The 17,615-nt window shown below is 41.5% G+C and overlaps 1 protein-coding gene across 4 annotated transcripts; it reads left to right on the top strand.

Annotated features, from left to right (window-relative positions):
- Nucleotides 1-761: 761 nt before the first annotated feature.
- Nucleotides 762-16,692, top strand: LOC133506390 (uncharacterized). 4 transcript variants are annotated; one of them, XR_009796487.1, is made up of 12 exons: nt 762-890; nt 1,000-1,172; nt 6,165-6,319; nt 8,634-8,745; nt 9,013-9,109; nt 11,155-11,230; nt 11,990-12,117; nt 13,117-13,309; nt 13,779-13,872; nt 13,956-14,022; nt 14,939-15,937; nt 16,241-16,692. XR_009796487.1 is itself a non-coding variant. In XM_061830478.1 (12 exons), exons 4-12 carry the CDS (start codon nt 6,235-6,237, stop codon nt 15,770-15,772), a joined length of 1,686 nt encoding a protein of 561 aa, XP_061686462.1. In that variant the 5' UTR covers nt 762-890; nt 1,000-1,172; nt 5,280-5,331; nt 6,165-6,234; the 3' UTR covers nt 15,773-16,692. The 4 variants fall into 4 exon arrangements, 3 of the variants coding, with proteins under 3 accessions (XP_061686462.1, XP_061686460.1, XP_061686463.1); XM_061830478.1 differs by adding an exon at nt 5,280-5,331 and having other exon boundaries at nt 14,939-16,692; XM_061830476.1 differs by having other exon boundaries at nt 14,939-16,692.
- The last annotated feature ends 923 nt before the right edge of the window (nt 16,693-17,615 follow it).

Genomic DNA, 17,615 nt, shown 5'->3' on the forward strand with positions numbered 1-17,615 from the left:
AAGAGCCTAAATGGGAGACAGAAACTTCCATTCGTACACTTCTAATATCCATCCATCTTCTGAGCCGCTCATCCCCACAAGAGTCCTGGGAGTGCCAGAGCCTATCCCAGCGGTCATCGGGCAGGAGGCAGGGTACACCCTGGACTGGTTGCCAGCCAATCGCAGGGCACATGGGGACAGACAAGAGTATGAGAGTAAGAGAGAGTAAGAGACAAGAATACTCACAGTAACACGTGGGGGCATTTTTTTTAGAGTCTCCAAGTAATGCATGTTTTTTTTTTAATATGGGAGGAAACCGGAGTGCCCAGCGAAAACCCACACAGGCGGCGCTGGGATAGAACCCTGGTGCCCAGAACTGTGAGGCCAGCGCTCTACAGCTGTGGCACCGTGCTGCCCCATATTTGTCCATCCATCCATCCATCCATCCATCCATCCATCCTCCATCCATCCATCCATCCATCCATCATCCATCCATCCATCCATCCATCCATCCATCCATCCATTTTCTTTGCCACTTATCCTCACGAGGGTCACAGGAGTCCTGTAGCCAATCTCAGCTTTCATTGAGCAGGAGGCGCGGTACACCCTGAACTGGTTGCTGGCCAATAATTAATGTTACAAATGTTTCTTAATCTTCGTTTTATTTACAATAGAGCATTTATCTGATGAGAAAAATGACTAAAAATAAATACATTTAGTCAAACCGATTTTTTTGGGGGGAGAGACACGAAAATAAAGCAACAAATATAACAAGTCTTGTTTCCATCGTGGGTGGAAGAACAATCTTGTTGTGGCCATCGCCGCAAGTAGACACGCCTCTTTCCTTTCATGCTCACCGCTCAATCCTTTAATCACAAATCATTTCAGTGGTTCAGTCAGACTTCTGATGGGTGAGTCAATTTCTATCCCTTTTACAAGTGCAACATTTTAAAACATTTATCAATATATATATATTTCTGATCCTTTGTAATGAATAATAATAGTTCATTTCATACATAGGCACCTTTTAAAGGCCCCCAAGGACACCGTACAAACATCAAAGAAAACAAGCAGTCTGAAAAAATGGATGCTAAAGAAATAAACAAAAGAGACGATCATCACTGAAAAACCTTGAACCTGACGAGACTGGAATTTTCTGGAATACATATTGACAAGGTGCAGTGCTTCTTGGGGTGAGTTTTTCAGGTTACCAACAACAACAACAAAAAAGAACTCTCTAACTACTGTGAAACAAGCAGCAGGCCGTTATGTTCTCAGTCTGGCATATGTTGTTTTAAATCTGTGTTGCATGCAAAGAAATCTCAAAACTTATCAAGGCATCCCGGCGTGAAATGTGCTAGCCAGTGTCAGGAAGTGTGGTCGCACTTGCAGGCAATGAGGGGGCTTCCAATGCTTTGAAGACCCGAACACAAAGCGAATCCAACAAAAAGAACAAAACATTGGACTCTCGGGAAAAGTCCTGATATTAATCGCATTGAACATGTGAGGAAAAAATGCTGAAATGAGCTTGAGCGTTTGTCTTAAACCGCAGCGAGAATGGACAGGGAGCTGGTTGGAGTTGCTTCAGAACTGAATGATGATGTGCTAATAATATGGCTGACGAAGTTCTGGAGAAATTATGCTTTGTTGTCAATTTTTTTTTTATGTGAACTACTGAAGTATACAAGTTTCTATCTCTTTCTAAGAACAACTTTTTTGACCTTTTTAGGATTTAATCTTTTTGTTGATCGGTCTGTCCATCTGTCTTTCAGTTGACTGATATGTGTATCTATCATTCTGTCGATTTGATCAATTGAACGTTCTGTCAATCTGTGTGTGTGTCTGTCTGCTGAAGTGTGCAACGGTTGTGGGTTTGACGTTAAAGTTTCCTCTGCACGATGGTTTCAAATGTAGCAATGGTGGGGCGGCTTTGATGTGTGACAGGGGCGTTGCTAGTTTGGAAGTTTGGGCACCCCTCCCCCCCCAAAAAAAAAAAAGTTTGTCAAAAAACAGAGTATTTTTTTTAACTTTTTTTTTTTGGTGGGGGGGGGGCTGAAGATCGGTTTTAGAGATGGTGTGACAAGAAAACTTCACCATAAACACATATAACCCAAATAATTTGTGACATCATTTTCTTTGAGAGGCCTGTAGCCCCCCTCAAGTAGCCCGAGCGGCACCCCTGATTTGCGTCAAGGTTGAGGGTTTGATTATGATTTATGTTCATATTCTTGGGGCTGTCAGGGCTTTGAAGTATGATGCGTTGACATTTTCACCCGCATCAAGATCTTTGCTTGACAATGTTTTAACAGTATTAGCAACGCCCGGGGCTTTGATTCTAAAGGTTCCTTTGTATGATGTTTGAACACTTTTAGGGTGGACTCTTTGACAGAGATTATAGTTTGATGAAATATCAAAGTGCAATTCCCCAGATGAGATGATTTTCGTGTTATTTTAAGGGGAGTTCAGACACAGTCTAACCTTAAGCTTTTATTTTGGTACTTCCACCTGTCGGCAGTTTGGATTTGCGTTTTTTTTTTTCCGCCCAAATAACATTTCTCTAACATTTCCATTTAGATGTATATAGATGTAATATTTAGATATAGATTAAATAATTGTATGGACAGTATAGTTAACATTCGACTATGTATGAAACATTTACATTCAACACTTTGATATACTTTTAACATTTAGATGTATATAGTTAACATTGGCGGCACGGTGGCTCAGCTGGTAATGCACAGTTTTGAGGCCCCAGGTTCAATCCCGGCCCCGCCTGTGTGGAGTTTGCATGTTCTTCCCGTGCCTGCGTTGGTGTCCTCCGGGCACTCTGGTTTCTTCCCACATTCCAAAAACATGCAACATTAATTGGACACTCTAAATTGCTCCTAGGTGTGATCGTGAGTGCGGCTATTTGTCTCCTGCGATTGGGTGGCGACCAGTTCAGGGTGTACCCTGCCTGCTTCCTGTTGACAGCTGGGATGGGCTCCAGCACTCCCCACCACCCTTGTGAGGATAAGCGGCAAAGAAAATGGATGGATGGCTAGTTAACATGTAACGTTTAGAAATGTACTTAACATTTAGATGTACATATATTGCATATTTAGATTTAGCCTTTAACATTGAGCTAAAAAATGCAAGATTTACATGACATTTTATATTTAAATTTAGGATTTCTCATTACATATATATTTAGAATTTCTCATTTAGATGTATATTTCACATTTAGATTTTACATTTACCATTTGGGTTTTAACATTTATTTATAGGTAGAAATGTAACATTTTGATTTAATATTATTTATATTTTCCATTTAACATTTAGATTGAAGATGTATATTCGTTTATAAATAATTGACATTCAAATTTACTATTCATATTTAAATCTACGTTTAAATGTAAGAATTAGGGGCAACATTTAACATTTGAATTTGACTATAGACAAATCTAGTTCTGTGTCAACAAGTGACTCTCGAACATTCACACCAGTTTTTAAAAAATGTTTAGAAACATGCCAAAATGTTGCTTTTCTCAGAGTGTGCCAGCTTCAAAATGGCACTCCACATTTGACATGTAATTTTTTATCAGTTTTAGCAATGTTGAGGGATTTGATTTCCACGTTTCTGCTGTACAAAGTTTTACTATTTTCCGCAATTACATCCTTCAACATACAGGTGTGAAACTCGAGGCCCGCGGGCCAGATCCGCCCCGCCACATGATTTTGTGTGGGCCGCGAAAGCAAATCATGTTTGTCAACTTCCATGATTCTTGTTCAAATCTGTACAAAAATTTCAAATTGTCATATCATAAACGATAACACTGAGATATTGCATTTTTGTATTACCAAACATGAACAATAGTTGAAAAACCCATTACCCTTGATTGTTAGTTTCAAAAGTAGTTACATCAATTTTATGTGCAAATATTAAAGATTTTGGTGGTTTCAGTCATAACGACCCTCTGAGGCCTCCGACAAAAATGAGTTGCATAAAATAGAACAAAAAACCTGAAAAAAAGAGACCGTTTTGGCTTATCTTTTTGTGCCATTTGGGCTTTCCCTTCACTCATCCTTTCCTCACCTGCATGAGATGGAATGAGTTTTGCGCGCACAACGCACCCACTTCCTGTCCCCATTGTACACTTACGCAAAAGTGGACGCAACATCTAAAAAGCAACCGAAAGACGAGGTCGAGTGGAAACACTGTGTGGCAAACTACAGGATAGTACTAATATTTATATTTGAGCATGAGTGCTGATTTGAGTTGTATTTAGTGAGCTTTTCCTATCAGAGACAGTTTGAACTCACGTCTGTCTGTCTGCATACAGCTGTGAAATTGATCTGTCCCTGAAGGCAACGACACCTGATGAGCTGGCGGGCTTGGGGGATCTCCCTCAGTTGATTTGTCGAAGCTAAAAACGGGATACAGGTGTGCATATTTTTTAAACGGTCCCTGAAAGCAACCGTGGTGGCCTGATGAGAACTGAACGTTTGAAATCGAGATGGAGCGAGACCAGGCGGAGGAAGCGAGAGAGCGCGGAAGTGACGAGGGGGAAGTGGCTGTCTTAAATTGGCAATCAAACGGGGAAATTATTCAAACGAGTCATGCCACACACACACGCAAATCACGCTCAGGCACGTGCTCCTCGCCACTTTTCAAAAGGGGGATCAAGATAGATAAGACAGACGGACATAAATAAATAACAGGCTGCTAAACACAACGGCGAGTGGAGCAGATGTTCACAAAGTTAACCCGTTTTGTGACAATTCTTTTAAGCGTATAAGAGCAAGTGAGTGAGCAAGGCTTGAGGCTTTGTTCAAAAGCACAAGAAAAATCACAAATGGAACATACTACCCTTTTTTTTTTTAAAACCTAAACCACAAAAACAGGTAAGTGAGGCTCATGACTTCCTCCTTGCAAGGAAACCACAAAACAAAAAGTGTCCCATTGTCTGAAATCATACTCAAAAACAAACGAGTGAGGGTTCCAAACATCCAATTCAGGCAGAAATTTGGAAAGGCTTTTATGATGTCAAACGGTATAAAACAGATGCTGCCCTGCTTCTTTCCAGGTAATGGGATGGCACTGGTGCACGCATACACACATACACACACGTTACAACGATAATAGTTTTCTAGAGTTTAAAGTTGAAGTCTAAATCTATCCATCTATCATGTTCAGTTCTTTTGTTGTTCGGTTATAGAACATTGGTTAAATGTACAGCTGCTGTGGTACATTGCACAAAAATAAGAAAAAAATATAGACACAGGACAGCTAATGTTGTGCACATTTCTCTTTGTTAAAGAAAGTCAAGATTCACCTGGGAAAAAAATGATGATGGGAAGTCCAATGGAAAGGTATCAAAATCTGCTTGGCACATTGAGACAATTCATTTGACCATTTTGCCATGGAAAGAATTATGTGATGAACTACAGTAATAGTTTCTCATGGCTATTTTAATGGCTTCTAAAGGCTGGGTTTTTTTTTGGGGTGGGGGCTGAAATCTTTTACACGGATGATATTATTTGCAACGCATTTAAAAAAGGAGAAACAGGTGACAATCGTGAATATTGAGCAAGTTGAGAATTCCAATTCTGACCTGGGAAATACAGCACACATACTGAAGCCACAAAAAAAAATGCATTTACTACATTCATTAATTCACGAAAAAACAGATTAAAAGCAGAAATAATTTGCCACATTCTGGGCTTCACGGTGGATCATCTAGTAAAGCGTTAGCCTCACAGTTCCGAGATCCCGGGTTCAATCCCGCACCTGCTTGTGAGGCGTTCCCACATCCCAAAAACATGCAACATTAATTGGACACTCTAAATTGCCCATAGGTGTGATTGTGAGTGCAACTGTTGTCTGTCTCCATGTGCCCTTCAACGGGATGGCAACCAGTTCAGGGTGTACCCTGCCTCCTGCCCGTTGACAGCTGGGATAGGCTCCAGCACTCCCCACGACCCTCGATAGGATAAGCGCCAAAGAAAATGGATGGATGCCCTTCTGTACATGACTGCGGTATCATGCTGTTCAACTATTGCTAATATTTTGACTTTTTGGGATAAAAGCACCTCACAGGTGTTTGCTGCGCAAGTGGAAGTGAATCGCAGACACGAGCATTTTCACTTCTGTTTTTCTTCACCTGTCTGTGTTTGTATCCATCTGTGTGTGTATTTGGACGCAGAATCAGAAGGAGGAAGAAGCAGTGAGTTCCACATCCTGCATCCGAACTGCATCCGAACCACAAAGCAACCATGAGGATCATTTTTTTTGTTGTTCTTCTTCATTTGATGCGTTGGCTAGGGGCCGCCATAACGTGTAACGAAAGCCAGCATGCCAGTGAGTCATACTTGTATTTTGTGCAGCACTTCCCCCATATACAACACTTAAATAAAAGGTCAATTGAGCCACACGACATCAAAAATGTGACAATATAAGAGAGATATTGCTGTGCAAATAGGGATTTGAGTTTGCAAAAAGGTGACTCTCAAAATGTATGGAGGAAGGCGCTAACTAAGGTCATGTGAGACTAAAATAGATGTTTTCAGCCATCAAGGAAATCTATACCTTGTGCATACACAGCACGACTAATCCCCCAAGAACACTCTCCCCACTGTGAAACGTGCTGGCTGCAGCATCCCGCTGTGGGGATGTTTGACAACAGCAGTCAATTGGAAACACGGTTTGAGTCGAGGGAAAGATGGTTGGTGCGGAATGTTGTGATGTTCCTGAGCAAAGTCTAGAAGTGACCGTCAACCTTGAAGGAACTGCAGTATTTTTCCTTTGTGGAATGGTAAAAATCCCAATACCATCAAGTGCCAAACTCAGGGAAACGCATCAAAAACGACTTGCGGATTGCCAAAAAAGGTGGCTGGCTCTACAAAGGACCGACTAGAGGACGGTGAACAGTTATAGTTGTCATTTAACTATTTTGTGCATATCCACCAAATAAGGATTAGATGAGGAATTTTCAATTGAAGATTGTAACATTAAAAAATGGATAAAAGCCCAAAGGGGTGGATACTTTTGTTGGACAGCGTACCACGAGTATTCTCAAGTGTTCATCAAAAAAAAAAGAGATTTTATTAAAGTATACTTAATATAACAGTATGAACTGTTTGACCAATAACACCTCAATGTCGTAAGACAGTTCAAAAAAAATAAAGGCAAATTAATTGTACTTTAAATTAAAATTGAACTGTGCTGAAAAATACAACTGAATTGTAAAAAAAAGTTTAAGCCACATGCACAGTTTAATGACTTTTACTCAGTGATTCTTTGGTGTACCAATAGAGGACAACATTTTACTGCTACTACTACTACTACTACTACTATTACTACAGCACTGTTCTGCTGTGTATTATCAAAACAATTGAAATAGCCATTAACATTTGGCATCATTTGGTTAAAGAGCAACAGCAAATATATTGTTTTCAAAGTTACTAAATGTACTGTAGTGTAACGTTATGCAGTTGGAACATTCAACTCAGTGATTCGTTCATGTATTCGGTACCGAACCCTCTGATACAAACTGTTCGCTCCCTGCACGACCACTGTCAGAGTTTTGTCCGCATTGCCGGCAATAAGTCGGACTCGTTTGCGGTGAGAGTTGGACTCCGCCAAGGCTGCACTTTGTCACCGATTTTGTTCGTAACTTTTATGGACAGAATTTCTAGGCGCAGCCGAGGTGAAGAGTGTATCCGGTTTGGTGGCCTCAGCATTGCATCTCTGCTCTTTGCGGATGATGTGGTCCTGTTGGCTTCTTCAAGCCGTGATCTCCAGCTCTCACTGGAGCAATTCGCAGCTGAGTGTGAAGCGGCTGGGATGAGAATCAGCACCCCCAAATCCTCAGTCGGAAAAGGGTGGCGTGCCCTCTCCAGATTGGGGGTGAGATCCTTCCCCAAGTGGAGGAGTTCAAGAATCTTGGGGTCTTGTTCATGAGTGAAGGAAAAATGGAGCGGGAGATCGACAGACGGATCGGTGCAGCGTCTGCAGTGATGCGGACTTTGTATCGGTCCGTTGTGGTAAAGAGGGAGCTAAGTCGAAAGGCAAAGTTCTCAATTTTCCAGTTCTGATCTATGTTCCTACCCTCACCTATGGGCACGAGCTGTGGGTCGTGACAACGAACAAGATCCCAGCTACAAGCGGCCGAAATTAGTTTCTGCCACAGGGTGTCCGGGTTCTCCCTTAGAGATAGGGTGAGAAGCTCAGTCCTCCGGGAGGGGCTCAGTGTCGAGCCACTGCTCCTCCGCATTGAGAGGAGCCAGATGAGGTGGCTGGGGCATCATATCCCACCAGAAAGAGACCCCGTGGACGACCCAGGATACGCTGAAGAGACTATGTCTCTCGGCTGGCTTGGGAACGCCTCAGGATCCCTTCGGAAAAGCTGGAAGAAGTGGCTGGGGAAAAGGAAGTCTGGGTATCCGTGCTGAAGCTACTTCCCCCGCGACCCGACCCGGAAAAGCGGTAATGGGTGGCTGGATGGATTCGTTCATTTACCGCGAGAGTGAGCCCACTCAGAAACATTGCTTTTTACGCTATCAAAATGACGAAAGTAGCCATATAGATTGGCATCATCTGCAAAAAAACATAACTGAGCATCTCTCAAATATTGGCTAATGTGTATGTATCCGTATTTGTATGGTACTCTCAGGCCTTAACTGCTTCAACGACTACGATCAAACCATCACTTGCATTTGGAACAACTCGGACGCGCGCACGGCCGACGGCAGGGCACCATGCAGCTTACACGCGGAAAGGCAGGGGTAAGGAAATACTGCAAACATCTCAAACTGGTGATGCCGTGTTGGGGACATTTTGGTTGTTTCACCCGAGCGTTTGAATGGGTTGGCATAAGTTACAAGGACAAACATGTGGCTAGCATTTCAAATGAGGTCTACAGCCAAGGTTGGTATCGTGGGTTTAGGAAACATGCAGACTGGGTTTTCAAAAAAGGCTACAATTTTAAATGAGTGCTTTAAGGCAGGGTTAAGAAATGAAAAAATGTGTTTTCATTGTTCTCATTTGAATAGCGGACATTACAAGTCTCAGTGCCTCCTTCGGCCAGTGGACGCGTCGACACCTTCCTCGCTGCAGATATGCTCGCTGGTCTTTGGCAGGCGAAGCAGGGTAAGTCCCTTCCCCGGAGGATCCGCACGGGGCTGCGCTACCACACGTGCTAAAAGTACTCTCTACTTGAGTAGATTTGAAGCGCAATTACAGATTTCTGCCCCATCTTTGGCATTTGAAACTCACAAATTCACCTATTTCTTCATTTAACCACCCCAACCAGACCTCTACTCTATTTGTGCTCAGACTTTATGCTTTGGTGCCATCCCATGTCTTGTCTTGATTCCATAGAACTTACTTCAAGTGGGTTGGGGACAAAAGTAGTGTTTTGGTGCCATCTTATGGCTTCTTGGTGCCAAGGAACAATGTTGAAGTGAATTGAAGAACTTCATTTTTCGACAAAGGTAGTGATTTGGTGTCATTCTGTGGCATTTTGGTGTCAAGGAACACTTTTGAAGTGGCTAAGGAACTTCATTCAGACAAAATAAGTGTTTTTCATCATCTTTCGTCTTAAAGTACAGTGTTTTGAAGTAAGTTGAACAGCTTCCCATAGACAGAAGTTGTGCTTTGGCACCATCTTATGGCATCTTGGTGCCAAAGAAAGTGACTTGAGGTGCTTCATTCCGAAATTGGCTGTAATTTGGCGCTATCTTATAACATCGATAGCAGTTCTAAATCCTTTCTGGTTGTCTAAATTTGTGGCAGCGCTCGGTCCACAGCCATCGCAAGTAATGGGGCAACACAGTATCTGTATAGAGCTCGTACACCTGACGTCACCATTTTCACGGCGCCATATTGCCGGTCAAAAAGAGTTGCTCGACAGTGTGGGGGACATTGAACCGGAGCAGAATATTCACAATGCCCGAGATTTGTTGTGCTGTTGGTTGTTACAACAGACGAGACAGATATTCAAAGAGATCATTCTATAAAATACCAGCTGAAAAGATGAGAAAAGATCAATTCCAAAGAAGTATTTATAATCCCAAATTGGCTCATTTGAGAACAATGCATTAAAAAAACAAACTCAAAAAAAATGACAGGAAATTGTCTCCAACATACACGAAGCGTGTTGCAGCCACACGTCAAGCTTCCGTAAACCTACCCCCGACATGTTTTTTTTTTTTTTTTTAAATATGTATTGTTCTCAAATGAGTCTAATGCGTATTGGAAAAAAAGAAAATAAACCGCTGGTCACACAGAGGTTTATATAGATTAAAGTGTGGCCGCAACGGGCTTCCAGGTACGGGGGCTGAAGCCTATCCAAGCGGTTTTTCTTTTTTTAAATACGCATTGGACTCATTTGAAAACAGTGCATATTTTAAAAAAACGTCCGTCATGGAGAGGTTTACTGAACGTGTGGCCACAACACAGTTTGTGTACGGAGGAGCCGACTCGCTGTCTTTTTTTTTCTTCCAATCATAGTTAATGAATGTGAGTTTGTGTAAAACCAGGGGTCATTTATTTAAATATTGCTATTTGTATTGAAAAAATCTGAATGGCTCCATTGCTATGTGGGATTGATTCTTGATTGAGAACAGATCCAGCAACGAAGTATTTGTATGCGTCCAGACTTTTCTATGCCTTCAAACTCTTCCGTGTAAATCTCGATGACTTACTCACCAGATCCATGTGTGGATCCAGTTGTCTAAGACAAGCGGAAGCGGGTTCACAGTCCACTTTCTTGTCAGCAAAAACATTGACTTCGGCATTAAATATGTGTCCTCTATGCCAGGTGTCTCTCATTTTTCCACGTACCTTCGGTTATTATCACCTTCTAAATGTTTAACGGTATTGGACAAAACTCTGGGCGTCGCGCTATAAGACGTATTTTCGCGTCGTCTCCAACCGACTTTGCATATAAGAATGCTTTGTTTGACCAGCACTTCCGGCCAGTGATGTGATTTGATGACGTAAGTGCACGAGCTCTATGTGAAAGTAAGGGCGTAAAAAATAAATGAATGGGCATACTCGATTAAAAAAAACAAACAAAAAAAAAAATATATACATATATATATATACCGCTTAAGTGCAATAACAGAATATTTGTACTTTGCTATATTTGGCAAGGGTGCTCTACTCACATGGAAACCAATGCCTGTGCTCAGTTTCAGCAACGCCACAGGCTGAGAATCTGGTTCAACTGCTCCAACGTGATGATGTCCTACAGACCGGCCTGTCACGGTGAGCGTGGAGGCGACGTCGCGATCAAATACCACATGTGACATGAACTAATGAGTCAATCGTCCAGTCAGTAGCGCTACTGGTACTGTGGTCGTCCATGTTTTCAAGCCATTTCAACCATCCCCCTGTATGCTGTATGCTAGCCAATACGAGTCGTTGTGAGTTTGACCTGTTTGGACTTTGATTGCAGCCCGCTTGGGCAGCAAACTAGTTTTCCCCTAATTGGTTGTTACAAAACCATTTTTAGTTCAACAGGCACCAAGTACGCAACATAGCAAGGTTACAGTGATCAACGTGATTACACGATGGACAAAATTTGTACTTGGGTTTGGTGTACTTTGTGTATTTTGCTACAAGTGTGCTATTTTCGATAGCTAGGATAACCTCACCCCATTCATTTGACACGAGTCTATGTTTTAGCTACATGCACTAGACACACTCTTGTCCCCCGGTTGTTTTGTTTTCATATCTTCTACAGTCTGTAACGTCGCTTATCACTTGTCTCCGCTTTAGCTACGTACATACAGTGCGCTCAAGTCGTCGTTCTTGCACTGTTTGGTTTGTTTTCAGACCTCTTGTACAGCCCGTCGAGGCAGCTTGTGCTGGTTGAGCTCAAATAGCCAAAACATTTATACTTCCATCGCTTCGTGACATAGCGACTCCATGCTCGTTATGCCCTGTTAACGTTTTGTTTGGAATTCTTCTGCAGACCCTTTGGCAAACCTCACTTTACGAGTGTGTGTTTCTGTGTGTGTGCAGTAAAATTACCTCCGCCGGAAAAGCCTCAAATCAACCAGACCACAATTTCCTGGGTGGCTCCCAAGCGAGAGTGGAACCCGCGGTTCAGCTTTCAGCTGGAGTGGAAGATGGCCGATGAGCCCTGGAATGTGTGTAACTAATACACGCTGTCCAAATGCACAACATAAAATTAAAGGAGATATGTTAGGGTGTTTTTATTTTCTTTTTTAGTAATTTAAAACAATTCCTAGGGGTGTTAATTACATGACTGTGATTTGGTCAAAATACCACTAGAATCAAGAGTTATCATATTTTTTACAGAATATGGCTGCAAACGTTAAAATGTATTTTTAAAAGCAGAATATTCCAATTATTTTTTTCGTAGAGAAAAGATGCAATAATACATTTTTTTTTCAAGTGGTAAAGGAAGGCAAAAAAATGGGGGGGGGGGGGGTTGGTTAGTGGTAGATGTTTTGGGAGTGGGAGTTTTTTAACTCAACTCATTAACATGCCTTTTATCACTCAAAAATAAAAGATAGTATCTTATGCTCTTGCTCTCCCCCCCCAAATGCTACTTTTGTTTTCCACTTTTACTTTTTTTTTCCCACTTCCATTATTGTTTGAATATATTCTGCCGTCTTGCCCTACAAAATAATGACTTTGCTCATATAGTATTCTGCCTTTTTCCTCTTGAAACTATACATTATTCTCATAATAGTAAACATTTTCTCTACCTGTTATAAATTTTCTTTTGTATGATGCCATTTTTTTTTCTCAGAAAAAAAACTTTTTCACATAATTTTCCCTCACGTATTCTGGAAATATTATGGTCTTTTCCCTCAAAAATGTAATAATCTAGCCTGGTTACCCAAACAAAGAGACAATTTTTATAAATATCCCACAATCTTTTTGAAAAATATATTGATTATTGTTTTTCCATGTAGTAATAATAATACAACGTTCTGCCTTTTTATTGAAAAAATAGCAATAAATTCTAGTAATAATTCAGTTTACTTCTTGAGTTTTAAAAATCTCAATTATAACTTTTTCCACTAGAAATTCTAAACTTATTATTTTTTAATAATATTAAGTTTTTTTTTTCCTTCCAACTATTTTTAAATGTCTAAATAAATGTTTACCTTCACTAGGGGGCGACAGTGCACAGAGAGGATAAAGATTGCAATCGGTTGTGCAGATCCGAGCTAAGTGTGGACCAGTTGGTGCGAGGTACGGAGTACGAGGTTCGTGTTCGGGTAAAATCTTCGGATAAAGAACTAAAGTCGGTCTGGAGCGACTGGAGCGCCTCCGCACGGTGGACGTCGGATATCGGGATGGAAGCTGGTGGGTTTCTCTTCATCACACACACTGCCCGTGTCTGACGCACAATTCTGATCCGGTTATGGTTGAAAAATAGGGTTCAAATTCTGAATTCTGGGCTTCAGGTTCAAGTGAGGAATAGGCTTTCAACCAAAGGTTAGAGTTTTGCACGAAAAAGAAGGTTAGGGTTTTCAAATAAATTATGGTGTTTGATATTAGTTACTTTCAAGCTTGACATAAGAGTTTCAAAACAGGGTTTCAAGTCAGAATTAGGCTTTTGAGTTAGGGTTTTGAATCTAGGTTAGGGTTTCAAATGAGAGTTTTAATTAAAGGTTTTGATGTTTGGGTTTTAATCTGCTACATAAATTATCTAAATTTAGATTTCTCAATCCGGATTGAAAGTGCAACAATTTAACTATTTAATTAGACAAAAATACTTTTGGAGATGCGCTTTTTTCATACCCCAATCACAAATTTGTCTGGTCTTTGTCAGACTCCTTGTGGCTGGTTTTGGTGGTGACAGTCTCAGGAATAGCCTTTGCCATCTGTTTAGCTTTTCTCATCTATAAGACAGACAAGACCCACTGGTAAGCAAATACTGGATATAATTACATTACTGTGTACAAAAATATTGTAAATACTTTCCAAGGCAATGTATTTCTGTTTTTAGGGTTTACGCCTTTAAGAAAATTCGAGGTCCACGACTACCAGACCCACGAAAATCCTCCCTGCAGAACGTAGGTTTGCCAGAACTACTACAACTACCAGATACCTCCTGTCTTTATCATTTATAACCAACACTCTCCACAATAAGAAATATCAAAACAACTGGTAATTAAATTCACTGATGGTGTAGTGGTCCATCCGTCTGACTTTGCTGCAAGGATCAGGTTTCAGTTTCCACTTAGCAACAGTATGAATGGGAGAGGTTCTGTCGTCCATGAGTATGGGGTAAATGGAGCGGGAGTTGGACTGGTGGATCGGTGTAGTTTCTGCAGTGATCTAGACTTTGTACTGTCAGTCTTGCTGACGGAGGTGAGGCCAAAGGTAACCGGTTTGGTGGTCTGCCTATGGTCCCGAGCTGTGGGTTGTGACCGAAAGAACAAGATTGAGGATAAAAGTGATTGAAATAAGTTTCCTCCTCATGCGCACCCCACCTTTCCCTAAGAGGATAAGGACCTCGGTCATCCGAGAAGGGGCTCAAGAGTCAAACCACTGATAGGAGCCAGATGTGGTGGCTCGGGCATCGAGTCAGGATGCCTCCTGGACGTCTTCCTGGTGAGATGTTGCGGTCATGGCTGACTGAGAGGAGGCCCCAAGGATGACCCAGAACACGCTGGATAGATGGTCTCCCATCTCACCCGGGAACGCCTTCGGATCCCCCCGAAAGAGAGAAGATCTGGACAATGTGGTTGTGGAGAAAGAAGTCAGGGCTTACCTGCTAAAGATGCAGCCCCTGAGACCTAGTAGCCTATTACCCTATTAACACAAAGACAACACATGGACGGATGGACTGAGTGGGAACTGAACCCACACCCCCTTCACCAAAGTCACTACCACTACACCATGAGTGACCCTAGAAATACTGTAATCCAGAGAGTAAAGAAAAAACTAAATAGTCCATTCACCTTCAGATCTTCTGCTTATCTTCAGAAGTGGGCAAGTCCTCCTTTCAACAGCGAATCCTTCCAGTCCTTCCTCTGTCCAGTGGACATCCTCCCAGTGAACTCCGTTGGCTGTAGTGACCCTGAAGAACTTTGCTACCCTGGAGGACTTGGGTATCTTGGAGCTCTGGTAGAGAAGATGATGATGGTGAAGACCACCAGAGTCAGCTTCTTACACCCCAAGAACTCTCAGCTATGGCCTTCTGCTCCTCCTGTGGCCTCCCTCACATTGGGAGACCTGCAGCCATGTGACCCTGATTCACCCTATGGCCATGTGGGACCTCTCATGGACCAGGATGGGGAAATGAAGGATACTCGGCACTGCTTCCTGGAGGTTGTCAACAAGCTCTCAAAGTCCAGCAGTGAGGTGATGCCAGTTATTTCAGACTATGAGAAGATTGAGAAGCATCAGCGTGAGCATGAGGTAGAAGAATCAGAAGGTAAACATGGAGGAAATGAAAAATCTCCATTTGAAGAAATTTTCATCAAAAGCTCCATTCAGTTGAGTTTGGACAATGAATCCATCCAGATGTTACACCAGGACGAAGCCCCCGAGCTCCCCAGCGTCGATTCGGGCATCGGGAGTGTGGGGGAGGGACACGGAGGCCTTGAGGTGAGGTTGGATGATGGAGAAGAGAAGGGCTCACGGTTCTTCCACTGTTGTCCGGATCCTGGTCCTGGTTCTCCTTTGAGCTGCCACCGTCCAACTCTGGTGAATCTGCATGCTCTCATGCTGGACGCCACAAACTTGACATGTGGATCAGTACAGCCTTCCAGTGGTGGTTATATGCCGGTCTGTCCCCAAGAAGACATCAAAAATTGAATACAGAGGGCCCCCCCCCCCCACCACCACCACCCTCACCCCCACTGAGTTGGCGTACCTCGACTACCTCCCCCACACATCATAAATAAAAGCCCCAAAAGCAGTTAAAACGAATTCGCATTCCACCTGTTACCCACAGACAACCTAAACAAGTCTGGAAGAAAGGTATCTTTAGTTAATTTTTTTCCTTATTTTATATATTTATTAATTTTCTAACATAGTTTTAAGCACTCGTGTCCAATCGTCTTAGGCCACACACTTGGTTGAACATCCCTACTCAGTTTGCACACCGTCTCTCCTCCCGCACACTAAACAAAAAACCTTTGGGAGTAAAAAAAAAAAAAAAAGTTAGTGCACCCACTCTACCCCAGACACACCCTTGATAAAAAGTCCCAAAAAGCAATTTGAGTTTCACATGATTTTATATCCTCATCGAAGTCTTTCTTGAACTTTTTAATCCTCTTACAGTGACTTCATTATCCTGACTCAGCTGGTGCACCCCTCTACTCTGATAGCACCTCTAATAAGTCAGACAAAAAACGTATCTGATGGAAATTAATATGGACTGTTGACGTATCACGTTTCGAAGCTGAGCGCTCCCTTCAACATCCGCCACAGAACTGGCGCACCCCCGCTGTCCCGCACGCATCCTGAAAAAAAGTTGTCAGGGTTTTTTTTCCAGTCTGTTTACCCCCCTTCAAAGTAAGAGGTACTTTTACGGAATTTTAATTGGTGGAAAAATATGTACAGTGAAGTCATTCTCAAGCTGTCTTAACCATGCACCCCCCACCTTTAACAAAAGTAATTAAATCACAAAGGGACATTTTGAAGGGAAATGCTTCTGTTTTATCCTGAATATGTGCTAGGAGAGAGGATGACTGGAGTGAAGTGACAATGAAGCATTAAAGTGTTAACTCCTGGGTGTGATTCATGATTTTTTTTTTACATTCCACGTTTTGCTGTTGCTGCTTCATCACTTGGTTTTTTTTTATGTCAGCCTGCAGATGGTTTCAATGAAGAAACTTCACTATTGACAGTGAAATCAGGTGATATTTTCCACAGAAGCTGGTGCAGGAAAAATGAAATAGGCCAAGACCAAAAAAAAAAGTGTTGCGGTTCAGTAAATATTTATTTTTGAATGTGGAAATTCTTATGTAACATTGACATCCACATACGAAAAAGTCCACTGCACAAATACTCCCCCCATGCCACACAAAAAGCTAGTAAGTGTGAACTACCTTTCTTTTTTGCCTTTGTGAAAATTTAATACAAAGCCTGTTAATCTTATTCTTAAAAAAATATCTGAAAAATAGTTACATTTTTTTCTCCCAAGTGATATTTTCAACTAAAATAAAAAATAAATTTTCTTTTTAGAAAAATAACTCAAATTTTAAAACAATATATTTGCCATAAGAAATTATTTTGTATATTGAATCTGGAAATATGCTTCTCTTAGAAAAATACTACAAAAAAGAAACAAATCTCAATAACCTAATTTTAACACAATAACAACACAAAACAAGATGATTATTTTCAGAAGTAATTATTCTTCAGTTTTTCTTGGCCTCAAACAAATAACTTGCCCTGATTTTTTTTTCCCTTAAAAAAAATAAAAGGTCCTAAGACTGTGATTTTCAATGTTAATTTTCTAGGAAAAAATGAAATGTTTTAATTAAGATTCTTGGGAGACTATTTTTATTGTTGTAAGTAATGCATAATTAAAATGTTTTTTTTATTTAGAAAAAAATTACACACTTTAGAGCAAAGAGTTACTGCCTCGGTGGCTGCCCTGGGCTCCTCTCCCGTCTTGGGGCGTCATCTGGGTTAGTGGTTAGACTGGGAG

Source organism: Syngnathoides biaculeatus, chromosome 9, assembly GCF_019802595.1.
Source record: "Syngnathoides biaculeatus isolate LvHL_M chromosome 9, ASM1980259v1, whole genome shotgun sequence".
NCBI classification, from domain to species: Eukaryota; Metazoa; Chordata; class Actinopteri; order Syngnathiformes; family Syngnathidae; genus Syngnathoides; species Syngnathoides biaculeatus.

What these genes read in the sequence shown, in the direction of transcription:
- LOC133506390 (XM_061830478.1), top strand. Translation starts at nt 6,235, where the DNA reads ATGAGGATCATTTTTTTTGTTGTTCTTCTTCATTTGATGCGTTGGCTA. An exon ending in TAACGAAAGCCAGCATGCCA is followed by an intron (nt 6,320 to 8,633) that starts GTGAGTCATACT and finishes TGGTACTCTCAG; the next exon opens with GCCTTAACTGCTTCAACGAC. An exon ending in GGATATCGGGATGGAAGCTG is followed by an intron (nt 13,310 to 13,778) that starts GTGGGTTTCTCT and finishes GGTCTTTGTCAG; the next exon opens with ACTCCTTGTGGCTGGTTTTG.